Source organism: Protomyctophum parallelum (assembly GCF_964188405.1).
Source record: "Protomyctophum parallelum genome assembly, chromosome: 2".
NCBI classification, from domain to species: Eukaryota; Metazoa; Chordata; class Actinopteri; order Myctophiformes; family Myctophidae; genus Protomyctophum; species Protomyctophum parallelum.
The window spans coordinates 14890329-14916546 of record NC_139699.1 but is presented as its reverse complement, the minus strand read 5'-3'; the positions used below and the strand labels follow the sequence as shown (position 1 = coordinate 14916546).

General features: G+C 43.2%; 3 protein-coding genes across 5 annotated transcripts in view; 1 reads left to right on the top strand and 2 right to left on the bottom strand.

The window, feature by feature from the left end:
- The window catches only part of adamts7 (a disintegrin-like and metallopeptidase (reprolysin type) with thrombospondin type 1 motif, 7), a 75747-nt gene extending 63664 nt beyond the window's left edge, over nt 1–12083 (bottom strand). The window contains exons 1-6 of the mRNA XM_083759215.1: nt 11464–12083; nt 10251–10533; nt 8777–8870; nt 6597–6677; nt 5534–5810; nt 3853–4109 (exon numbers count right to left, since the gene is read on the bottom strand). Of these exons, the coding sequence (XP_083615341.1) occupies nt 3853–4109; nt 5534–5810; nt 6597–6677; nt 8777–8870; nt 10251–10533; nt 11464–11611 (1140 nt within the window). The 5' untranslated portion in view covers nt 11612–12083. The remainder of the gene's footprint in view (nt 1–3852; nt 4110–5533; nt 5811–6596; nt 6678–8776; nt 8871–10250; nt 10534–11463) is intronic.
- The window catches only part of atxn1l (ataxin 1-like), a 303220-nt gene that overhangs the window by 181957 nt on the left and 95045 nt on the right, over nt 1–26218 (top strand). The window lies entirely within an intron of this gene.
- The window catches only part of itga11a (integrin, alpha 11a), a 95230-nt gene continuing 84637 nt past the window's right edge, over nt 15626–26218 (bottom strand). The window contains exons 22-30 of one of the 3 annotated variants that reach the window (XM_083758392.1): nt 25960–26036; nt 25571–25654; nt 23913–24003; nt 22864–22977; nt 20849–20932; nt 20468–20578; nt 19333–19428; nt 16227–16340; nt 15626–16082 (exon numbers count right to left, since the gene is read on the bottom strand). In XM_083758392.1, the coding sequence (XP_083614518.1) occupies nt 16011–16082; nt 16227–16340; nt 19333–19428; nt 20468–20578; nt 20849–20932; nt 22864–22977; nt 23913–24003; nt 25571–25654; nt 25960–26036 (843 nt within the window). In that variant the 3' untranslated portion in view covers nt 15626–16010. The remainder of the gene's footprint in view (nt 16083–16226; nt 16341–19332; nt 19429–20467; nt 20579–20848; nt 20933–22863; nt 22978–23912; nt 24004–25570; nt 25655–25959; nt 26037–26218) is intronic. The other 2 variants (XM_083758393.1, XM_083758394.1) reach the window with 2 other exon arrangements.

Here is a 26218-nt window from a genome sequence, read left to right as displayed (position 1 = left end):
ATAGCTTAGTATTGTATAAAACATGACCTCATATAGTCTAGTATTGTATAAGACATGACCTCATATAGCCTAGTATTGTATCAAACATGACCTCATATAGTCTAGTATTGTATAAGACATGACCTCATATAGCCTAGTATTGTATAAAACATGACCTCATATAGTCTAGTATTGTATAAGACATGACCTCATATAGCCTAGTATTGTATAAAACATGACCTCATATAGTCTAGTATTGTATAAAACATGACCTCATATAGTCTAGTATTGTACCAAACATGACCTCATATAGTCTAGTATTGTATAAAACATGACCTCATATAGTCTATTATTGTATAAAACATGACCTCATATAGCTTAGTATTGTATAAAACATGACCTCATATAGTCTAGTATTGTATAAAACTTGACCTCATATAGCCTAGTATTGTATCAAACATGACCTCATATAGCCTAGTATTGTATCAAACATGACCTCATATAGTCTATTATTGTATAAAACATGACCTCATATAGTCTAGTATTGTATAAAACATGACCTCATATAGTCTAGTATTGTATAAGACATGACCTCATATAGCCTAGTATTGTATAAAACATGACCTCATATAGTCTAGTATTGTATAAAACATGACCTCATATAGTCTAGTATTGTATCAAACATGACCTCATATAGTCTAGTATTGTATAAGACATGACCTCATATAGCCTAGTATTGTATAAAACATGACCTCATATAGTCTAGTATTGTATAAGACATGACCTCATATAGCCTAGTATTGTATAAAACATGACCTCATATAGTCTAGTATTGTATAAAACATGACCTCATATAGTCTATTATTGTATAAAACATGACCTCATATAGCTTAGTATTGTATAAAACATGACCTCATATAGTCTAGTATTGTATAAAACTTGACCTCATATAGCCTAGTATTGTATAAAACATGACCTCATATAGCCTAGTATTGTATAAAACATGACCTCATATAGTCTATTATTGTATAAAACATGACCTCATATAGTCTAGTATTGTATAAAACATGACCTCATATAGCCTAGTATTGTATCAAACATGACCTCATATAGTCTATTATTGTATAAAACATGACCTCATATAGCCTAGTATTGTATAAAACATGACCTCATATAGCCTAGTATTGTATAAAACATGACCTCATATAGTCTAGTATTGTATAAAACATGACCTCATATAGTCTAGTATTGTATAAAACATGACCTCATATAGCCTAGTATTGTATAAAACATGACCTCATATAGACGATGGAATTATGGCCAGGTGACAGGTGACACTATGGCTGCGCACACAGTTGCTGCGGCTCAGTGCTCTCCCGGTCGGTGCTTTGTATGGCTTGTTGTGTATTTGTTGTTTGTTCTATGTACTTTTTGTGAAGCGTACAACACCTACAGCCGGCAGGATCTCCTTAGGATAGGAGTTTGCCACAAGCGGAGTGTTACAGCCGAGTTTCACCTCTTGCACAACACACCGGCGGACATCGCAAGGAGCCCCGGCTCGGTATGGTTTACTATCCCCTACCGGGAGGAGGCGAAGGCGGCGCGGAGAGAGGAGGCAGAAGCGGGGCTGCAGAGCTGGCGCGCTAGTCAGGCTACGGAGGCAGCCGCTCAAACCACCGCTTCCCAGCCTTTTTATCACAAACGCCAGATCCCTCGCTAACAACAGGGCTGTGTGCTGAGTCCGCTGCTCTACACCCTCTACACACACCAATGCACCCCCGCCCACCGCAGCAACACCATGGTGAAGTTCGCGGATGACACCACAGTAGTAGGGCTCATCTCCAAGGGAGATGAGTCTGCCTACAGGGATGAGGTGGTGCAGCTGACGGACTGGTGCAGAGAGAACAACCTGCTCTTGAACACATCCAAGACCCAGGAGCTGGTCATAGACTACAGGAGGAAGAAAACAGTCATTCCACCCCTGTTCATTAATGGGGACTGTGTGGAGAGGGTGTCCTCTTGCCGTTTTCTGGGAGTCCACATGGAGGAGGGCTTGACCTGGAGCACGAACACCTCTGAGCTGCTGAAGAAAGCCCAGCAGAAACTCTACTTCCTGAGGGTGCTCAGGGGGAACAACATCACACAGAGACTGCTGGTGTCCTTCTATCGGTGCTCCATAGAGAGCATACTAACGTACTGCATATGTGTGTGGTACACCAGCTGTACAGTGGCGCAGAGGAAAAAGCTCCAGGGGGTCATAAATACGGCACAGAAGATCGTTGGCTGCCCTCTCCCCACACTGGAAGAACTACACAGAGACCGCTGTCATAAAAAAACTCTGAACATTATAAAAGACACTTCCCACCCCGCTCACTCACTGTTTGAACTGTTGCCATCAGGCAGACGGTACAGAGTGATCAAGTCCAAGACCAACAGATTCAGTAACAGCTTCTATCCCACAGCGGTAGTTGCACTCAATGCTGCTAAAAAATGATCTGTTGCTGCGACACTTTTTAGTTTCTATTATCTATTACCTTCTATTACTATTTATTATCTTAAGTACAATAAGGGTTTGTTGTGCGATAACAGCTGAAAATTACATGTTTGTGCATTAGTGCTGCTGGGGTTGTGCAATAACAAGAAGTCATGTGTGTTTTTGTTTTATCTTGTACAGTATATTGTTTTGTGATATGATGCACTGATTGGTTGGCACTTTTAATTTCGTTGTACACGTTGCAATGACAAATAAAGATCTATCTATCTAGTCTAGAATTGTATAAAACATGACCTCATATAGTCTAGTATTGTACCAAACATGACCTCATATAGTCTAGTATTGTATCAAACATGACCTCATATAGTCTAGTATTGTATCAAACATGACCTCATATAGCCTAGTATTGTATCAAACATGACCTCATATAGCCTAGTATTGTATCAAACATGACCTCATATAGTCTAGTATTGTACCAAACATGACCTCATATAGCCTAGTATTGTATCAAACATGACCTCATATAGCCTAGTATTGTACCAAACATGACCTCATATAGTCTAGTATTGTATCAAACATGACCTCATATAGTCTAGTATTGTACCAAACATGACCTCATATAGTCTAGTATTGTACCAAACATGACCTCATATAGCCTAGTATTGTATAAGACATGACCTCATATAGTCTAGTATTGTACCAAACATGACCTCATATAGTCTAGTATTGTATAAAACATGACCTCATATAGCATAAAACATGACCTCATATAGCCTAGTATTGTATCAAACATGTCCGCCCCGAGACTTGGAGGTCGCGGTTCGATCCCGGCCAGGTCATAATGAAGGACCCAGTGCCTCCCCGCTTGGCACTCTAGCATCACGGGTTGGATTTGGGGCGTTAGATCAACTACAAATGATTCCCCGAGCATGGCACGGCTGTGGCTCACCGCTCCAAGAGATGGGGGTCAAATGTGGAGGACAAATCTATGTATGTGACAAATAGTAACTTTTAACTTTAACATAAAAAAAACTGTCTGAGCTCATGTAGCCGCCAGACAAGGTTTTGGATTAAGGCTGTATATTAATTACAGTATGGGCAATCAGAGTTTTTTTCTGAATTGTGTGAAACTTGACTTTATTGTCATGCAGAAACCCACCATGACCTCTTCAAATGTTGTGCATACATGCCAGAGATACAATAACATGTGTGCGCCTTTTTCAGGAAAAAAAAATAATCAAATCAATTAATTATACAGATCAATTAAGATAAATTGACTCAAGGCCAACCAGATAAATTAATCAACTAGTGTGTGTGTGTGTGTGTGTGTGTGTGTGTGTGTGTGCGTGCGTGCGTGTGTGTGTGTGTGTGGCACTTACAATGTTCATGACAGCCAGCGCGTAGCTCTCCACCGCCTCACTCCCCCCGTGGTATTCCACCATCTTGGGGTCGACCACCACCAGAGTCTCCACCCACTTCTCCTTGCTGACGGAGCGTTGGCGAATCCTCCTCCTCCGGCCACGCCCCCTCCTCCGTTCCCAGCCCTCCCGTTGGCTGTCGGGATCCTCGGCCCGCCCCCTCCTCCGTTCCCAGCTCTCCCGTTGGCTGTCGGGGTCCTCGGAGGGTCCGTGTGGATCTGCAGAAGAGATGACGGACACTCTGTTGTTGTGGAGGTTCTGTCGCGCTCCAGAGTCCACATTACACCCGTTACAATACAATTCATTATTTTAGGCATTTAGCAGACGCTCTTAATCCAGAGCAATTTGCAGTAAGCAAGAACAACACAAGGTAATACATCAAATACATCAAATCATCATCAAGAATAATAAGCCAACAAGCTAAGAACCGGTCATCTGCGTAACATTAGAATATATGTACAGTGAAGCTATGAGTATACACTATACTATAGAATGCTATGTCTACCTAATACAGTATGCTAAATTACATAATTTAGCCTTTGCAAAATATACGCCTGTAAGGTCGTCGAGGCTATAGTGCAAGTGCTACGGGCTAAGATGGAGTCTGAAGAGGTGGGTTTTCAGACTACGGCAGAAGAGTGGGAGTGAGTCTGCAGGTCTGACTGCAATGGGGAGTTCATTCCATAGTTTTGGAGCCAGAAGGGAGAAGAGTCTGGGACGCGTGGAGCCAGAAGGGAGAAGAGTCTGGGACGCGTGGAGCCAGAAGGGAGAAGAGTCTGGGACGCATGGAGCCAGAGGGGAGAAGAGTCTGGGACGCGTGGAGCCAGAAGGGAGAAGAGTCTGGGACGCGTGGAGCGTTGTCCCGGCTCTTTTAGTGAAGGTTCTGCCGGCCCTCTGTGTTGGCTGATCTGAGCGAACGCTGAGCCCCGCTCAGTAACCGGGAGCCATTGGAGGGAGCGGAGTAGTTGGGAGACATGTGAGCATTTCTCCACCACCTACACTGGCTCCCCGACTCCTCAAACAATGAATTCACTACAAAGTTCTGCTCATCAACTACAAAGCACTCCTTTATAGCACTATGTTGGCGGGCCTTGACGGCGTTGAAGTGCCCAATTAATACTCAGCTGTGTGCCAGAACAGCAGCTCTACAAGCCTGTAGATCGGCAAATTTTCTGAGAGTGACACCTTCCTCCTCACGACCAAACACAAAATGACTTGTCATTTTATTTCTACTGTATCTCTTCTCCACTAGTCATTTTAGTTCTACTGTATCTCTTCTTCACTAGTAATTTTAGTTCTACTGTATCTCTTCTTCACTAGTCATTTTAGTTCTACTGTATCTCTTCTCCACTAGTCATTTTAGTTCTACTGTATCTTTTCTCCACTAGTCCCTCCCAAACAGTTTACTATGGTTTGTATTTGTTGACAAAATTGTCAGTATATATAGTCATAGTTGAAGTCATCATAGATTCGTTTTTATTTAGTTTTTGTCAGTGAAAAAAAAAAAGGTAGTTGACGAACATTTTTTCGTCAGTCTGAACTCCGATGCCTGGTTCCGTTGAAAAACACACAACACAGCCGGTAAAGGAAAGAAACACTATCTGTCCGTGACAATAACCAATCCTTATGGTTGGGGGTTTACCTTTGACTCCACAGGTACTGTTCTGTCTCCCTGAGGTCTGTGTCTCTGAGGTGGTCTCTGAGGTGGTCCGTCTCCGTGAGGTGGTCTCTGAGGTGGTCTCTGAGGTGGACTGTCTCCGTGAGGTGGTCTGTGTGGTGGTCTGTCTCCGTGAGGTGGTCTCTGAGGAGGTCTCTGAGGTGGTCTGTGCGATGGTCTGTCTCCGTGAGGGCGGCGCGTGGGGCTGTGAGGTGGTCTGTCTGCCCGAGGGCTGTGCATGGCGGCTGTAGATGACGTGGGCCTGAGGTTAGGGGGGGGGGGGGGGGGGGTGGGCGACATGGAACAATATAAATTTTCATGTTGGTTCATTCTAAAACGGTTAGTCCCAATACTTGATTCTGATTGGCTGGTTACCGTCACGTGACCGCTGTAAATTTCAACCGATAATCCACACCTTCAATCACTTTATATCATTCCCAGCTGATCCCACAGCTCTGTAGCTGAACTGGGGAAGGGGAGCGCTTGATTGCCTTACACACACTGGCCGTGTAAGCACCGCCCGCACTCATATGACTGTGAATGTGTGGCTCCAGGCGGCCCCATAAAGACATCAAGCGCTATTCTCCCGTCACATAGCCTACTTTCCGAGCACAACAAGGAAGTGTGTGGCTCGCTCTGGTGGGCGCAAAGCGTAGCTACTTTTGTGAATTTGATAGTTTTATGAGGTTAATATTGCTATATGTTTGTAACCGTTTTAGAAAAGCAATAAGCCACCCGAGGCTGCGCGTCGGGTGGCTACACCTCCCAGCCATTGTAAAATACCTGGTAACCTGAGACCTCTTGTGGCTTATTGCTTTATTGTGGTACTGTATATAACTGGAAATCAAAGCATGTGCATTCACTGTACCACAAATATACACGATATCTCTGAAAAGGCATATCATGGAGAGACTAGGGATGCACGATATTGATTATTATTTTTTGAGTGGTGCAACCATAGGGTTTAGGGCAGGGGTTCTCAACCTGAGGGTCGTGACCCCTCGGGGGGTCCCCAAATTATTTAAAAAGACGATATTTCTCATCGTACCTGAGGTGACGGCGAATCATCACTGGACGGCTCCAATGGACGGATGAAGAACTCTTCAGCAGCGACTCTGAACAGTCCTGTCTACAGAGTATGGAATCAGATACAGTACAGTAATTACAGTAATAACAGCCAGTAAGTAACTAAGTAAGTAAGTAAATTTTATTTATAAAGCACCTTTCTTAACAAGGTTACAAAGTGCTGTACAATGAACACAGTAAAATCAATCAACAATTAAAACAGGACAGTACAACAAGCAAATAAGAACAACACAATCAAGTAACATCAGGAAAATGTTTCCGAAATAAAAACGTTTTCAACAAACTCTTAAAGATATTGACAGACTCAGCGTTTTTTAAAGTGCAAGGCAGGGCGTTCCATAAAGTAGGTGCAACAAAGTCAAAGGCACGGTCACCCATTGTCTTTCGCTTAGTCCCAGGAACCATTAGGAGGCCTTTGTCAAAGGATCGCAGGGATCTCACATTGACCTTGGGGGGGCAGAAGATCACAAATGTACGGTGGGGCCAGTCCATGTAGGGCTTTTAAAGTAGTTAGAAGGATTTTAAAATCTATTCTAGCCTTGATGGGCAGCCAATGGAGTGTGGCTAGGACCGGGGTGATGTGTGCTCGACGGTTGGTGTTGGTGAGAATTCTGGCTGCCGTGTTCTGTACAAGTTGAAGTTTGGATAATGAGGAGCTGGATAGAGTGGTATAAAGTCCGTTACAATAGTCAAGGCGGGATGAAACAAATGCGTAAGTACAGTAATACTTCTAACTTAAAGTAAAGTTCTGTACTACACACACGTATATCTATTCTACGTCCGAGCATAGACATGGTAACGCCCCGCCTGCCTCTGATACAAGTATGATATAATACAAGAGAATGACAGTAACTTTTATGAGGCAAACTAATATATTGTTTATGCCGTTTATTACTACATGTATAAACTTGAAACATTATTGTACTGTAAAAAGGTCTCTTTCCCCTTGATCTTTATCTTTTTTAGTATCATAGTATTAGTTTACTATAATTGGATTAATACACGATAATCAACACTAACACTTTAATTTAGAACACACCCAAATCAAATCATACAAATACATGTTCAATCAATCATTCAATCAAAGCAAACAGCATAAACAAACAATATTAGTTACTGTCGCGTGGACGACGAACTAGGCCTGCTTTGTGTTTGGCTGTTTGGTGAGTTTGTTCCACAGCAACAAATGGAATGATTCTCTATTACATAACACGTTTTGTAAGTTATGGAATCAGACTGATTCGATTGCCAATCTCCAAAAAACAAAACATGTTGCCAACAATAACATATAATCCTCCCGTTTCAAATCCCTCTTGAAAACTCACTTTTATAAAGCTGCTTTTATCGCTTAAATGTTGTAACCCATTATGTCCTACTGTATTTCTGCATAGTGCTTGTTTTATCCTATGTATCAAATCATTACTTATTCAAATCAAATCAACCTTTATTTATATAGCACGTTATAAACACAACCAAAGTTGACCAAAGTGCTTCACAACAAAAGATAAAAGTTCAAACAGAATACATCAAGCATAAAAACATAGCATATAGAATCAACGTGGGACATGGATAATACTGTACAGGAGTGCCTAAAAAGGTTAAAATCAGTTCACATTAAAAGCCAGGGAAAAAATGGTGCGTTTTAAGAAGGGATTTGAAAATGTTAATGGTTTGAGGAGCTCTAATATGGGGGGGGGGGGGGGGTTGTTCCAGAGCTCAGGGGCTGCCACCGCAAAAGCGCGGTCACCTCTTGTTCTGAGGGTTGGGGTTGTTGGCACGGTCAGCAGTGACTGGTCCGCAGACCTCAGAGCTCTGGTGGGGGTGTGTCTCTGTATGAGTTCGGCCATATATGGGGGGGGGGGGCATGCCGTTGAGGGATTTAAAGGTGAATAAAATAATCAATTATTGTTGTTTATGGTTTTTATTCACTTTGAAGCACTCAGTAACTTTGTTTTTCGAAAGGTGCTATATAAACAAGAATTGATGGCATCAATTAATTACCAGCTGCTGCCTTATCTGCAGAATTGTGCTATGAAATGTAAATATCTGTATTTGTGTGTGTGTGTGTGTGTGTGTGTGTGTGTGTGTGTGTGTGTGTGTGTGTGTGTGTGTGTGTGTGTGCGTGTGTGCGCCTACACTCACCAGTCCCTCACAGGTACTGATGGCCGCTCTGCCTCGCATGGAGGAGTGTTGGTCCAACACTTCACCCAGGAAGTGACACCGGGACGACCCAGAGCTGTTGGTATGATTTCATTCATGTATTGATTAGAACCAGGGCTGATGGTTTGATTTGATTAATTTATCAGATCCCTATTCCCTTTAATATGGTACAGTGACAGCGTGTGAGATGAAACCAAATGGACCTTTAAAACGGCTCCATTTGGTTTCATGTTACGCTCTCTAGAGTTCGTGTTAACTTTTAACCATCTGCATTACTTAATTTACAAGAAAGTCTACACAATTAGAGAATGTAAAATAATTATACCAACATCAATACAGCATGGAATTGTGGAAAGAAATCGTATCCAACGACAACAACATATTCTAAGTCTTAAAGGGTCTGAGAGGCTAAATGTCATCAAATGGTGGTCCGTGGCTCAAATGGGTCTGAGAGGCTAAATGTCTATATGTCTACATAACTATAGAGTTAGTGTGTGGGATTTCTTCTGGTGGCGCTATAACAGGCCGTTCTGGAATATTTGGGGCATGCAAAATTTGGCATCGATCGGGTTAACGGTCCCGGAGATTAGCTGTACACAGACGGACGGACAGACACACTCTCACACACAAGCACACGGAGTGCAAAACATACTCTCTCCCCATGCCTTCGGCCTGGTGGAGACAACATAACATACTCTCTCCCCATGCCTTCGGCCTGGTGGAGACAATAAAACATACTCTCTCCCCATGCCTTCGGCCTGGTGGAGACAATAAAACATACTTTTTCCTCATGTCTTCGGCCTGGTGGAGACAATAAAACATACTCTCTCCCCATGCCTTCGGCCTGGTGGAGACAATAAAACATACTTTTTCCTCATGTCTTCGGCCTGGTGGAGACAATAAAACATACTCTCTCCCCATGCCTTCGGCATGGTGGAGACAATAAAACATAGTCTCTCCCCATGCCTTCGGCCTGGTGGAGACAATAAAACATAGTCTCTCCCCATGCCTTCGGCCTGGTGGAGACAATAAAACATACTCTCTCCCCATGCCTTCGGCCTGGTGGAGACAATAAAACACACTCTATCCCCATGCTTTCGGCCTGGTGGAGACAACTAAACATACTCTCTCCCCATGCCTTCGGCCTGGTGGAGACAACTAAACATACTCTCTCACCATGCCTTCGGCCTGGTGGAGACAATAAAACATACTCTCTCCCCATGCCTTCGGCCTGGTGGAGACAATAAAACATACTCTCCCCATGCCTTCGGCCTGGTGGAGACAACTAAACATACTCTCTCCCCATGCCTTCGGCCTGGTGGAGACAACTAAACATAATTATACTCTCACCCCATGCCTTCGGCCTGGTGGAGACAATAACGGGCGTTTGATGTGAAAAGGGTTGAAAACCACTGTAAACTCGGGAGAATGGAATACAATTTGAACTTGCTCTTACTTTCTCTTGATCCTAACCCCGTCCAGCCCACCTCCGCGTCTCCTCTCGGTAACGAAGCCCGGCGCCAGCAGGCTGGGGTTGAGGCTGAGGTTGAAGCGCAGATCCTGAGCACCGTGGCTCATCTGGTAGAAGACCCTCTCCTCGGCCGGCCCGTCGGAGGACGCGTCCCGCCGCCGCACGCGGCTGGCGCGGTGGGACAGGAAGTGGGACAGGAAATGGCCTTTGGCATCGACCCTGGCGGGGTGAACCACCTCGTACTGAAGCAGCTCTCGCAGAAAGCTCTCTGACAGAGAGAGAGAGAGAGAGAGAGAGAGAGAGAGGAGAACACAGATATGGTGTGAGGCGTGTGGTTCCCAATGTGGGTTCCGGGGGACCCGCAGGGGTCCTTGAGGGAGGAAATGAAAAAGTTGGGTTTGTTAGCCTATACTTTTCCATTCCATATTCTTTGGTTTATCTTTATCTTGGTTTATCGAAGAAATGTGTGTATTCTCTCTGTGTTCATGTCAAGGCGTGGGTTTGTTCATAACGTGTTCAAATATGTCCATCTATTTGCCAGAGAATCGCTGTTTACTTATTTATATCCATAATAATAAATCTTTCCCTTAAAAAAAACTGCACCATCCACAAGTTTCACTCATATTTAATGTATTTCCTAAATAGTTACTGTATCGATTTCAAATCATTGAATCGTATCGTCATATAATGAACCAATATCGTCCATATGTATCGTAGCCTATTTTGTTATCCATGTAAAAAAAAATACAGAATTAATACTACAGTGTATAAAAATACAAAATACAGTGTTTAATGTATAGGCTATGTTTTGTAATAATAATCACAATGTACAAAGTAACTAAAGTTTTAAAATAACTCAAAAATAACTTTCAAATGTATATTTCCCTCTGAGATGTAGTGGAAATGTAGTAAAAGTAGAAAGAAAAAAAGAAAGAAAGAAAGAAAGAAAGAAAGAAAGATCAAGACTCAATGTGTACTTCACTACACTACAGTCGAGTAAATGTACTTTAGTTACTTTCCAAAACTGCTTTGTCTACTCTCAAACGTGCAGCCAGCTGCCTATACCTACCGCACGCACGGCACAGTTGTCCAATATATAAATAAAATAAACACCCTGCTAGCGCAGATGAATGATCTGTGTGAGGAAGACACTTGTTTGTTTAATTGTACATTATGCAGATATACTTCTTATCTGTACCTGAGTCGTGTGGCAGTCCTCCCAGCGCCGTGCCGCTGCTGTCCACACAGCCCGACAACAACACCGCCGCGATGGAAAAGTGAACGAGAGAGAACCCTGGAAGAAGATGATGGTGAAAAAAGCCGCAGTTCAAGTAGTAACCCATCATGTGAAGAATGAAGAGCCTGCAGGCTCCCACGTCTTCAGCGCGTTCTCATTTTAAATGCATTATTCCGACTAGATTTGGAGTGCAGAGAGAGAGAGAGAGAGAGAGAGAGAGAGAGAGACCCTTTTGTTGTTCGGCTGCTGCAGCCTGCAGGCATCGATCGAGGCTACGAATACATTTAAAACGTTTTTTTTAGAAGAACCTCAATAATAACAACACACTGCTGTAGTTTTAGGCATTTAGCATGGCCGTCCAGGATGATAGTGTGCATGTTGTGACGGTTCCTCCATCAGCCTGTCTGTAGCCTCGGAGACCGAGGCGTTGCAATGCAGAATGCTCAGCTCAGTGACAGCTCTCCAAACTTTCCTTCTTTCTTTCCAAACAACACTTTCTGTTGAGCCTCCCCCCCCCCCCTCTCTCTCTCTCTCTCTCTTCTCCTCTACTGGGCTGGGGCTTAAAGGGGAATGACACTCAACTCCACTCCACTCGCATTGTTCCAAACTATTCCACCACTAGAAGAATTGGGGCTTTTGTTCAGTAGCTGACTGCAGCTTCATGTCGACCAGACCAACACGTGCGGCATGTTTGCGCGCCCTCTGGTGGGAGAATGAAGACATTGGCCACATTTTCAAATGGAATAGTTCAACGAATGGATTCAGCTGTTGTTTAATGCTAATAGAAATTAAATTAATTGAGATAGAAAAGTCGTAACTGCAGGATAGTAAATATTAGGCCTATAGGGTCCGAGGGGTTAAATATTAGGACTTGTGTTTTCGTTTTAAATTCCCATTCTCTACATATACTGTGAATACAATTTTAAATCAATCCTTCATTTTCATTTAATTGCAGCTGATCATGCTTTTAATTTGCACTCTCACACAGTCTAAACAGTAATGTATAATTATATTGTCGTCCTCATATAATTATGAATTATGACTGACAGTCTGACACACGAGTAGTCTAACCAAACAAAACCAACTACCACACACACACACACACACACACACACACACACACACACACACACACACACACACACACACACACACACACACACACACACGCACACACACACCATGACCGTGTCAATCAAACTGATTTAAATCATTCTGAAAACTTAAGTGATGACTTAAGCAAAGAAACAGCGGCCCCTACTGGTAAAATAAATGCCAGTTTGCACAGGAAATTTCGATAGGCATCGCCCACCCATTTGACAATCAGATTTGTTTCATTTAGAAATAGGTGCATTCTAGAATAAGTGTTATGTGTGTTAACACTGTGTGTTAACAGCAGTGGGGGAAAAGGTTCTCACATTTTTACAGCAATGTAGAAATACTCAACTACTTGTAAGTAGTAATAATAATAATCATCATCAAAATCTACAAAGTCACTATTAATGTAACTAAAGTTTACAAATAATAGTAGTGGAGTAAAAGTACAATATTTGCCTCTGAGATGTAGCGGCCGAGTAGAAGTTCAGACATTCATTTGTAAATACTCCAGTAAAGTAAACAATAGCTCAGTACTTGAGTACATTTACTTTACTCTTTGGTTAACAGAATACCCATTCTGGGGAAAGCCTACATTTTGTAATTGAGCCTAAAAGTAACTTGTTTATTTGATGAATTTAGCATTTTCTTATTATTATAGGGCCTCAGAACACCTGCATCAGTAAAAGACATTTTATCACTTTCACACTTGAACTTTATATCAGGATATTTCTCTAATATTGGTTTGTGACAGTAATCACAATGATAAATTGGTAAATTGGTTTGTATTAGAAACTCGCCATGCATAGCCAATGCATTCCAGGGAAATAGAAACCAAATCAAATGCATAGATATACAAATTAGATGTTTAATTCAATGTGTTGCAACCTTTCACTGCTCATTAAATAGATGTTTTGACATTCATGGTTAACACCAGGTGGTGTTTAGCTGAAATACAGACATTTTGTCCAAATGTGGACTTTACAGTATCCAATTACCTTCTTCTTTAAAGGGATATTTCACATAATAGTAATAGTATTATCGACTCAGGCTTATATGTGAACACCCCAGACAGTTTTTAAGCAGCTAATGGAGTTTTAAGTTATATGGGTTTGTATAGGAAAGGGGGGGGGGGGGCTGTATAGGAAAGGGGCGGGGCTGCTAAAATGAATATCAAATAATCTAAATACTGAAGTGAGCAACTTAAACTCTGCCTGGAGTCACATAAACATTTTTTTTTAAGTGAAATATCCCTTTAAGTCTTAAACAATATTACCCAACCCACACACAGGACTGAAGGACATTGTATGCATCGTTGCAGACCCTTTTAAAAGGCTATTTGTTGTGATGCAACATAATGTCCAAAGACAGACAGACAGACTGCTGCGTGGAAACAAAAATAATATTATATTTGACATGGTATAAAAAGGTATTGACTATTTACAAAATTCAAGTTCATTTCACTACAAAATAAAAGTGCATGAATTTTTCTTTTTCTTTTAATCGCCCATATATTTTCCCAGGATGAAGGATGACGAGAAACGTCGTAAAGAGGATGTGTGTACATACATGTTGGTCCTTTGGAACGCTCCGGAAACAGCCGACATATCTTAAGGAAAACAATTCTGTTTTTCTGGTGATTTTGGTCCATTCTGGATTTTTCATCTTTGTGTTGTGCTGTGTTTCATCTCCTGGTGAAAATTATAATTGTTTTTTTGTTTTTTCTTTGCAATAAAACAAAAGTATGATGGCTTTTAGAAAGTCTGGGTGGACAGCATCCTTTGAGGTTTTTCTTTTTAATACATTTTAAAATGATCCACATGAACAAGAATAAATACACATTAAGAATAAACACAAAGTGCTCTACCCACTACTACTCTGTCGTAGTAAAAAAAAGTGTCATACATATTCTGTAGAAAACCTGGAGACTTGACATTCAGTAAGTGATCAAAAATAAGAACATTATGATGGTGTGTAAAAAAGAAAGTAAAAATTGCCACGGAGACAAAGTCTTTGCCGTGGTCTGTAAGGACACATTGATAACCTCTGACCCCTGTACAGACACACTGATGACCTCTGACCCCTGTATGACCCCTGCGGTGGGAGAGATCCAGTGCGGGTCTTGCTTCAGCAGTCGTTCGGTCTACGCTGTGCAACGATCACTCACACAAACAAAACACGTGTCTCATCATTGTCCTGTCCTGGGGGGATGTGTTTGGTTAGACATACTAACAGACAGTGATACAGTCATGAGTCCGACACCATACCCAAACCCCTAGCCGCACTCGGAAGCCACGGGTGATTTTTAACCCACCACGGGTTAATTTTTAACCCGCCACGGACCTGTTGTCGGACTCATGACTCTCTGTTGGACTGTTGGTATGTCTAACCAGCGGATGCACCCTGAACGCAGCAATGAGACAAGGCTGCTGTCTCTTCAAACCCATGTGACCTCCATTGAAAATTAATTGCAGCTGTCTTCTCGTCAGTTGTCATCCCCCCTCGCCCCTAGGACAATCATGACATGAGACACATGTTTTGTATGTGTGAGTGAGGTGGAGTTGGTGAAAGGGATAAGCGAGAGGTTGAATGGTCCCTGAGTGTTGGGTCTCCTGGGGAGAGGAGTGTTGGGTCTCCTGGCCTGGGAAGAGGAGTGTTGGGTCTCCTGGGGAGAGGAGTGTTGGGTCTCGTGGCCTGGGAAGAGGAGTGTTGGGTCTCCTGGGGAGAGGAGTGTTGGGTCTCCTGGAGAGAGGAGTGTTGGGTCTCCTGGAGAGAGGAGTGTTGGGTCTCCTGGGGAGAGGAGTGTTGGGTCTCCTGGGGAGAGGAGTGTTGGGTCTCCTGGGGAGAGGAGTGTTGGGTCTCCTGAGGAGAGGAGTGTTGGGTCTCGTGTTGGGTCTCCTGGGGAGAGGAGTGTTGGGTCTCCTGAGGAGAGGAGTGTTGGGTCTCCTGGGGAGAGGAGTGTTGGGTCTCCTGGGGAGAGGAGTGTTGGGTCTCGTGTTGGGTCTCCTGGGGAGAGGAGTGTTGGGTCTCCTGAGGAGAGGAGTGTTGGGTCTCCTGGGGAGAGGAGTGTTGGGTCTCCTGGGGAGAGGAGTGTTGGGTCTCCTGGAGAGAGGAGTGTTGGGTCTCCTGGGGAGAGGAGTGTTGGGTCTCCTGGGGAGAGGAGTGTTGGGTCTCCTGGGGAGAGGAGTGTTGGGTCTCCTGAGGAGAGGAGTGTTGGGTCTCCTGAGGAGAGGAGTGTTGGGTCTCCTGAGGAGAGGAGTGTTGGGTCTCCTGGGGAGAGGAGTGTTGGGTCTCCTGGGGAGAGGAGTGTTGGGTCTCCTGGCCTGGGGAGAAGAATGTTGGGTCTCCTGGCCTGGGGAGAAAAATGTTGGGTCTCCTGGAGAGAAGGTACGGTGGTCTCCTGGGGACGTGCGTTACCGTTCCTCCGCCTCCTGCTCGTCCTCCTCATCCTCGTCTTTCCTCTTCTGCCTCTGAAAGAAGCCAAGCTGGGCATCAAATACAGAGAGCATTTAGATCAGCGGTGCCCACATGGTAGCGGTGCCCAGAAAGTACAGAAACAAAACAGTACAGTACACAGTGTTGTTTCAGTGCATTATGAGGACTATGAGGATTGAGGATGTGTCCAGTACCTGCCACAGTGCCAGGATGAGCAGGAACAGCAGTAAAAGTCCTCCCAGCGTACTGACGATGATAATCCAGGTGGAGATCCTGTAATCTCCCTCCTTCCTGATCTCCAAGATTATCTGCCAGGAACATAAACATAACATTAGTGATCAACCTAATTGGTTCAATTTGCACAAGCGAGATACACATTATGCTTATAAATGCATGAATATTACAATCAGAAGACATATTTTACACACTATATTAGGATATTTCAATTACCCCCCCCCCCCCCTCCGTTAATTTTATTTCAAGTCAAGTTTATTTGAATAGCACATTTCACACGACAAGAGAGGACTATGGCCAACAATGACTACCTCTTAATGCTGCATTCACACGGGCAGGTGCAAACATAGTCTACCATTCATTGTCAATGGAAGCCAGCGACATGAAGATACAAAGATACAGTCTACCATTCATTGTCAATGGAAGCCAGCGATATGAAGATACAAAGATGCAGTCTACCATTCATTGTCAATGGAAGCCAGCGATATGAAGATACAAAGATGCAGTCTACCATTCATTGTCAATGGAAGCCAATAACAAGGCAAGCTGGTTTCAACTTCAGCTACAAAGATGCAAAGCTACAAATATGATGTGTAGCTTAATTAGCTTTGCATCTTTGTGTCTTTTGCATCTCTGCCAGTGTGAACAGGAAAACAAATGAAGGCCATGCGGTAGTAGTGCACAGCGGCCAGTAGATGGCAGCACAGAGCCGTGTGTTCCACTGTGATGTAACATGCAGTGCTGCTGGTCCTTTGGGTCCCTCAGCACCACAGCTCTCTTCAACTTATTTATTCAATTTATTTATACACTATTATATTATATACTTCACTTAGCCTATGTATAGTTACTCTCAATGCATATATAAACAGTGTATATGTGTTTAATCAACTGTATTCTAATGCTGACCAACGGGAGTGACAATCATATCTGACAGAACAAATGATCCATCTCTTTGCTATTATGCTTGCATATTGTACTACCCTGTTTTTTGTGTTTTGTGTTTGTTGTGTTTTGTTTTGTGTTAATTTTTCTCCTTTTTTGTGTATTGTATTGATTGTAGTTACTAGTTAGGACCCTCTCGAAAACGAGATACTGTATCTCAATGGGGTATTCCTAAAAACATTTCAAACAAACAACCACACAGTGGCGTGCACAGACATTTAGAGGGGCAGGTGCTCAAGTGAAAAAAAGGGCACCTTTTTGCAGCGCATTTTGGGGCGGGAACCCATTTGGTGCTCGTAGCGCGCCACTCGGTGGCGCGCTATGAGCACCAAATGGGTTTGGAGCTTGTAGGTCTGCTATTTTTTTCTAATCGAAGAACCACTGACATAGTAACATAGCTTTAGAATTGTGGGGGCCTAAATAATATAGTAGAAGCGTTTTTTTTATCAAGATTTGATCAATGTCACCATGGTCCACACACTACAAATTAAGATAAAAAATAAATAATAAATAAATAAATAAAATAAATAAATTGCCAAAAGGGCAGGGGGCGCTCTAGCACCCCCTAGTGTCTATCTGTGCACGCCACTGCAACCACAGCAGGGTTTCTCAACCTGTGGCTCTGGGTCCCTGTCTGGGTCCCTCTGCACCACAGCAGGGTTTCTCACCCTGTGGCTCTGGGTCCCTGTCTGGGTCCCTCTGCACCACAGCAGGGTTTCTCAACCTGTGGCTCTGGGTCCCTGTCTGGGTGGTTCCCAAACCTTTTCATGTCAAGGACCCCCAAATTGGCACTAATTAGACCCCCATTTGAAAAGATATGGCAGGGACCCCCATAAGAGACGATTTGTACGGCTCTAGGAGTGATTCTCAACCCGTTCAATTTCAAGGACCCCCCCCCCCCCCAGTTTGACATGCATTAGTCTACGGACACCCCATTTGATAGCATTTCTATCTCTGGGACCCCCAATTTATATTGTAAAATCAATGTTAATTTAAAGGGTCCATTTGGTTCCAAATATAATTTAGCTGGGGACTCCCTGGAACTAATAGAGGCTATGCGCGTGACATCATCATACCCGGAAGTTAGGCGGGAATGCATATTGAGTAGCAAAAAAACGACTTTCTGGCCTTGACAGCCCATAGGCTCACACAAAAGATTGTTATACAACATGAACATTCTGCATCAGTACTATAGTACGATAATGAGTAATGAGTACTGAGTTCCGGACTTTCACTTTGTAACAGAGTATTGATACTCTTACTTAAGTAAAACATTTATCAGTGCAGAAAACCGGTATAGATCGAAACATGTTGGTTTAATAACGTTTTCCTCCTTTTTAACTATTAAGTGTGCCCGGATCTCCGCCTTTTCCTATAGATGTTTTATCCCGATTGGTCCCAGGAGCACCGATTCCCACTGGGCACTGACCCAGTGGGAATCGAACCTTTCTAGCTGTGAGGCGACAACACTGCCAACTGTGCCACCGTGTCCCCCCTTTTTACTATTTTTATATTTCGTATACCTGCACGTATTCCTTTGAGCACCTAGTTGCTTCCTTGCCTTTAACTTCTTTCCATCACTGGCCGTTAGTGTGGATACTCACATGTCTGACGGGCCTCTCTTCATGTACAAACAATACTCACATGTCTGACGGGCCTCTCTTCATGTACAAACAATACTCACATGTCTGACCGGCCTCTCTTCATGTAGAAACAATACTCACATGTCTGACGGGCCTCTCTTCATGTACAAACAATACTCACATGTCTGACGGGCCTCTCTTCATGTACAAACAATACTCACATGTCTGACGGGCCTCTCTTCATGTACAAACAATACTCACATGTCTGACCGGCCTCTCTTCATGTACAAACAATACTCACATGTCTGACGGGCCTCTCTTCATGTACAAACAATACTCACATGTCTGACCGGCCTCTCTTCATGTAGAAACAATACTCACATGTCTGACGGGCCTCTCTTCATGTACAAACAATACTCACATGTCTGACGGGCCTCTCTTCATGTACAAACAATACTCACATGTCTGACGGGCCTCTCTTCATGTAGAAACAATACTCACATGTCTGACCGGCCTCTCTTCATGTAGAAACAATACTCACATGTCTGACCGGCCTCTCTTCATGTAGAAACATGGGGCTGGATGAAGGCAGCTCCAGCCACGCGCTGGTCACCAGCTCCAGGATCTTAAACTTGAGCTGCGAGAACAACAAACAACAAACACAATGATCAACTCTTTCCGTGCTGCGCGTGCGCACAGCATAGTTGCATAGCCTCAGAGCACCCGATTGGCTCATATAAATCTGTCTAATCATTAATCAAAGCCTCATTGGATCATATCAACCTGTCTAATCAAAGCCTCAGAGCAGCTGCTCTAAACAAACACACAGCTAATTTACAGCTAAACGATGCTCTCAATAATGTTTTTTGAAAACATTTGAAGTGAGAAATAGATGATGCATAGCCAAAAATGGATTCCATTTGATCAACACTCGCTTCCTTGTTTTCCGAGGCGACTCATTGTGCTCTGCTGGGCCAACTGGAATACTTTAATTACCATAAGCAAGGAAATGCTTAGTTTTGTTGTCACTTTTGGGTCATTAATTTATGTATTAAGTAGGCGTGTAATAAGCAGGATAATCAATGGCTGTCTTACTGATACACAACTCATCTGAAGGATTACGAACACCGATGCTGTATATTTGTCCACTTCATGGACATATAGTTTCAGTGTCCTTTTTCAAACCCTCAAACGTTGAGGCTCCATATCTCAGTGGTTAGATCACTGATCAGCAGTTTGTTCACAACACCCGGTCTTACTTAAATTACGACCGTATATGGTTGAGCAGATTCACAGCTACTCCACAAATACTTCCTGTAGAATCTTCCCTCCAAGCATAGGTGGTGGTATTTAATGTCAAGCCCTTTACGGCTACTTTCAACGGTCTTTATCATCTTAAAACAATCAGTTCACTTAACTATCTAGCTTACTTTCATTCAATTATCTATAGTCAACTTAATTACTCACTTCTACAGTATATAAAGTATGGCCAGTGGTCACTAAGTCCATTTAGAAAGTCCATTGTTTTATTTCATTTGGTTACAGGAATCATTTTCATTCTTATTAGCATATTATTATAAGTCTAGATTCTGTGTACAGAATCCGTCCGTCCGTCCGTCCGTCCGTCCGTCCGTCCGTCCGTGCGTGCGTCCGTCCATCCATCTATCTGTACTCACTGCGTGCAGAGCGTCTATCCGCAGGGTGCCTGTGATTCTGACACCGACCGTTCTGTACGAGGCCAGGTTGATGTTGCACTGGATCGGCAGCGTCAGCGTGTTGGATCGGTTCTGATGCGGAGAGAGACCAGGTCACACACATCAGGAGAGAGACCAGGAGAAAGACCAGGTCACAAACATCAGGAGAAAGTGTGTGTGAGTGTGTGTGTGTGTGTGTGTGTGTGTGTGTGTGTGTGTGTGTGTGTGTGTGTGTGTGTGTGTGTGTGTGTGTGTGTGTGTGTGTGTGTGTGTGTGTGTGTGTTTGTGTGTGTGCATGCGTGCGTGCGTGTGTGCATGCGTGCGTGAGTGCGTGCAGTGCTGGAGTTGGTCTGTGAGGTTTACCAGTCGGGGGAAACGAGAGAGGTCTTCGGGCGATGCCCTGCTCTCCGCCACGTGTTGAGGTGGGATGCAGTGAGTGCCGTCTGTCTGGGAGGAGGAGAAGGATGAGGAGGAGGAGGGGGAGAAGGAGGAAGAGGTGGAGGAGAAGGAGGAGGATGAGGTGGAGGAGGAAGAGGAGAAAGAGGAGGAGGAGGAGAAAGAGGAGGAAGAGGAAGGGGGAGGAGGAGGAGGAGGGGGAGGAAGAGGAGGGGGGAAGAGGAGGGGGGAGGAGGATGAGAAGGAGGAGGTGGAGGAGGAGGAGGGGGAGGAAGAGGAGGAGGGGGGAGGAGGATGAGAAGAAGGAGGAGGAGGGGAGGAGGAGGAGGAAGAGGTGGAGGAGGAGGGGGGAGGAAGAGGAGGAAGAGGATGAGGAGGGGGAGGAGGGGGAGGAGGGAGAGGAGGAGGAGGAGGAGGAGGAGGAGAAGGAGGAGGAGGGGGAGGACACACATGGAAATACTTTACTGATCATGCTCTCACACAGTAGTATTTGTTTTTTTATATGTATGTATTTTTATTTATTTTATCCCACGATGTTGTAACCCCTTTTTTCACCCAGTGCCAGTTTCCTAAACTGTAATCCTGCGCACCAATCCAGAGCGATTTACAGTAAGCAAGAACAAAAAGCGGAAATACATTGAAACATAAACATAGTCATCATGAATCACGCGTAAGCTAAGAACCTAACAGTGGGATATCTATCTAAGGAAACTATAAGTGTATACACTATAGAGTGCTATGTCTACATACAGTGCTCTTTAAGTCACATAAGTTGAGCCTATGCATACGCCTGTAGGAGGTCGAGGCTAGGGCAAGTACTACGGGCTAAGATGGAGTCCGAAGAGGTGGGTTTTCAGACTGTGGTGGAAGATTGGGAGTGAATCTGCAGTTCTGATTGCTATGGGAAGTGCATTCCATAGTTCTGGAGCTTTTTTATCACTTGACACAGGGACATTCCACTCCATCAAGGCGCCCCGGCTGGCCAGGGGGAGGCACTATAAAGACCAGGATTACTGCATGTTTTTGTGAGGGTACCTACCCTAGGGGACACGGAGAGAACATGTGAGGGTACCAACCCTAGGGGACACTGGGAGAACATGTGAGGGTACCTACCCTAGGGGACACGGAGAGAACATGTGAGGGTACCAACCCTAGGGGACACGGAGAGAACATGTGAGGGTACCAACCCTAGGGGACACGGGGAGAACATGTGAGGGTACCTACCCTAGGGGACACGGGGAGAACATGTGAGGGTACCTACCGTAGGGGACACGGGGAGAACATGTGAGGGTACCTACCCAAGGGGACACGGGGAGAACATGATGTGGCGATCCGCCAAAACAATAATAATAATAAACATTTTATTCCCCACACACATACGGTGACTGGCGGTTACGTTACCAGTTGCGTGCCGCTGGTTGGTCACAACACAGAAGCCCAGCCCATATCAGCTATGGAGCTGTCACTTTGAACAGAGGCGCGGAGTGTGAATGCTGTGTGTGAAGACTGTGAGGTGAAGACGGAGTTTTGCCCTTACCCCTTTAGAAGCAGTAGTAGGCTACTAGTAACGCGAGCTAAAGTCCGCGGTTCATGCCCGTTCCATTGATGTGAGGGTACCTACCCTAGGGGACACGGGGAGAACATGTGAGGGTACCTGCCCTAGGGGACACAGGGAGAACATGTGAGGGTACCTGCCCTAGGGGACACAGGGAGAACATGTGAGGGTACCTGCCCTAGGGGACACGGGGAGAACATGCAAGCTCCACACAGAAAGGCCCTTTTGCCAACCCCACCTCGGGTATGGGCACTGATGAAGCGGAGGAGAGAACATGCCCACAGCGACCCCAGCGGGGAATCAAACCGAGACCTTTTGGCTGTGAGGCGACAGCGCTACCGACTGCACCACACCATTTATGTGGAATGCTAATTATGTAAGAAATATACCAGTCCAAGATTATATCTACATTATATCTCATGCTCACCTGGTCAATATAGAAGTCTGATATCTGCAGTAGTCTGTTTCCATTTGTCGTCATTTCAGGGATTTCAATGTTTAGCTGCAGATCATTTACTGGGAAGAATCCAAGGTTCTGGATCTGAGGAATAAAAAGGGGGGAAAAGTTTTTCCGTTTTTATCCCATTCTGAACGGGAACCCATTTTGGTGTTAGCATCATGTTATGCTTTAGCTATTGAAAAATAGCAGATCTACAAGCTCATACAAGCACCCTAGGGTGCAGCGGTGTCTCCGAATGCTTTGATAATGTTTGGAATTCATCAATATCATGCAGTTTAACCTGCCAGTTTAACTATGCTGGACCACCAAACCTCCTTGCCAAAAAGAGCCGATCTACAAGCTCTATTGGTTTCCTCTGCCATCGGTGTAGGATTGTGTGTGTGAATGGGTGAGTGTAATGCACAATTTATGTTAAAGGTGTAGCCCCCATACCCCCTTTGGTTAGAGGACTCTGATACATTACATACAAAATCCGTTGAATCGCGTCTGTCCGTGTTTGCTGTGATCTGTACGTGTGCATATAGGAATTAAAAGTAGCAGAAGGACATCGGAGTGCTGGCTCTTTCTTTCTAACGGCCGGGCTACACTGGAGACACGGGACGGAACCGCACCGCGGGCGGAGAGGAGTGGTGGCTGCACCGGCAATTCGTCTGTCCCGCGGGGAGTTACAAACAGTTTTTTATACCTCTGAAGGCGAGGCGAAGGACTGCATAAGACCTGCAGACACGTGTGGAAAAATAGAGCAAATAGAGCAAAAAAAAAAATATTCCGTGCTCGGTGTAGCCGGAATCTCCCGGATTCCATTGATTATAGGGGCAGCGACGCGTATCGCTGCGGCCTCGCACAGACTCCGCTCTGCGATCAATTCTGCACCAATTCCGTCCCCGGTGTAGCCAGGCCCTCACTTCGTAAGCCGTGCAAGCCGCTAAACTGCACAACATACAAACTGAGGTATAATATACAGACTTAAAGTGATGCAGTAGATATATATTATAGTTATAAACCGTAGGTCTCACCTGGAAAGAAAGGTTGAACGGTGGGCCAATGACGCCAGGTGTTTCCAGTGACAGCTCTGATTTAATGTCATAGCGAGTTGGAATGGAATCCCTTTAAAGACAAATAAACAACTCTGATTTAATGACATACCGAGTTGGACCGGAATCCCTTTAAAGAGAAACACGACAAAGATATTCGAAAGGCAACAGGTGGCTGTGGCTGTGCAAAGTTTATTGTGACAAATGTCATGTTTATATGAAAAACATATGTTGAACCCTAAACTTTTTATTTAGTAGTAGTAGTAGTAGTTACAGTAGTCATGCAGTATTCAGCATTTTTTAAATTCCAAATCCAAATTCCAAGGTTTAAAAAACAATGACCACACAAGCTAATATTCTTCTGACTTCACATAAGTCATGTCCTAGTTACTAGTATATGAGCCAATAGGGGAAGGGCATCAACGTCACATGATTCTTTGTTTGACCTCGCAAAAACTCTGATGTGTGTGTCTTAAAGAATGTGATTATTATGAATATTATTATCGTGGAAAGCTTAGAATATTTGGCAGTATCAAATTCATTATTAATTCTTTATACAATTACCTGCATTATAATACTGTACTGTGATGAAAAACAAACCAAAAAACCAAAACATGTAACAATGTGTAGGTTCCCTAATGCAATTCTAATTGATTTCTCATTTTACGATTTCTCATTTACGATTTCTCATTTTACGATTTCTCATTTCTCATTTACGATTTCTCATTTACGATTTCTCATTTCTCATTTACGATTTCTCATTCTTTTTTTTTCTTATAATTTCTTTTCCTATTTGTTTTCTTATTTGTTTTTCTTATTTGTTTTCTTATTTCTTTTCTCATTTTTTCCCCTATTTTTTCCTTTTTTTCCTATTTTCTTTTCTTTCTTTTTTTCTCTTTTTCCCGATTTTTATTTCCGATTTATTTTTCATTTCTTATTATTTCTTATTTCTTATTATTTATCATTTATCATTTCTTATTATTTATCATTTCTTATTATTTCTCATTTCTTATTATTTTTCATTTCTTATTATTTCTCATTTCTTATTATTTCTCATTTCTCATTTCTTATTATCTCTCATTTCTTATTATTTCTCATTTCTTATTTTTTTCTCATTATTCTTTTTCCAAATTTTTTTCTCTTTTTTTTCTTATTTCTTATTATTTCTCATTTCTTATTATTTCTCATTTCTCATTTCTTATTATTTCTCATTTCTTATTATTTTCTCATTATATTTATCCCTATTTTTTTCTTATTTTTTTCCTATTTATTTCCTATTTTTTCCTTATTTCTTTTTCATTTTTTTTCATTTTTTTTTTCTCATTTTTTTTCCTATTTTCTTTCTTATTTTTTTCCTTTTTTTATTTCCTATTCTTTTTCTCATTATCTTTTTTACGATTTTTTTTTTACGATTTCTCATTTCTCATTTACGATTTCTCCTTTCTCATTTCCGATTTCTCATTTTACGATTTCTCATTTACGATTTCTCATTTCTCATTTACGATTTCTCATTTCTCATTTACGATTTCTCATCCTCATTTCCGATTTCTCATTTCACCACACTAAGGAATGGCGGAGTCGGACAAGTGCCGAAATAACTGCGTACAAAGTCTGAGAGGATTTGTGTTAAAAAGCCCAACCTTGTGAAGAGTATGTCAGCCTCGTACTTCAGAGAGTAATAAATGTCATTGAAGTTGTCCTCTGAATGCATCTCCTCTCCGTCGCTGTTGACACAACAAGATGAAGTATTTCAACAATTCTTACCTTATCGTATCAGGCTTGAACTGATGAACAACAAGCCAAATAATTGACTGTTGGATGACAAGAGGACATTATTATTTCTCTAACATCACCACAAGAGATTGTTCAGTCAGGACAACTCATGTATGGATGGAATATACTGTATATTTATTTAATATAAAATGAGCAACATATATAGTATGGTTTGGCGATGAATTGGATCTGCTTTTTAGGTACTCAGATAAAGCGCATCAGTCCCAACCAATGCACCCTCACATGACCTACTGACCTCTTGACCTCCAGGACGACCCTCAGGTGTTCTAGGAACACTGAACGGCTGAACTCAAACTCCAGGCGGAACGAGACCTGTTGGAAGAGAGGGAAGAGGAGGAAGAGGAGGGAGGGAAGGAAGAGAAGGAAGAGAAGAAGGAAGTGAAGAGAAGAGAAGGGTAGGAAGAGGAGGACGAGAAGGAAGAGAAGAGAAGAAGGAAGAGAAGAGAAGGGTAGGACGAGAAGGAATAGAAGGACAGCAATGAACGTCATTTACT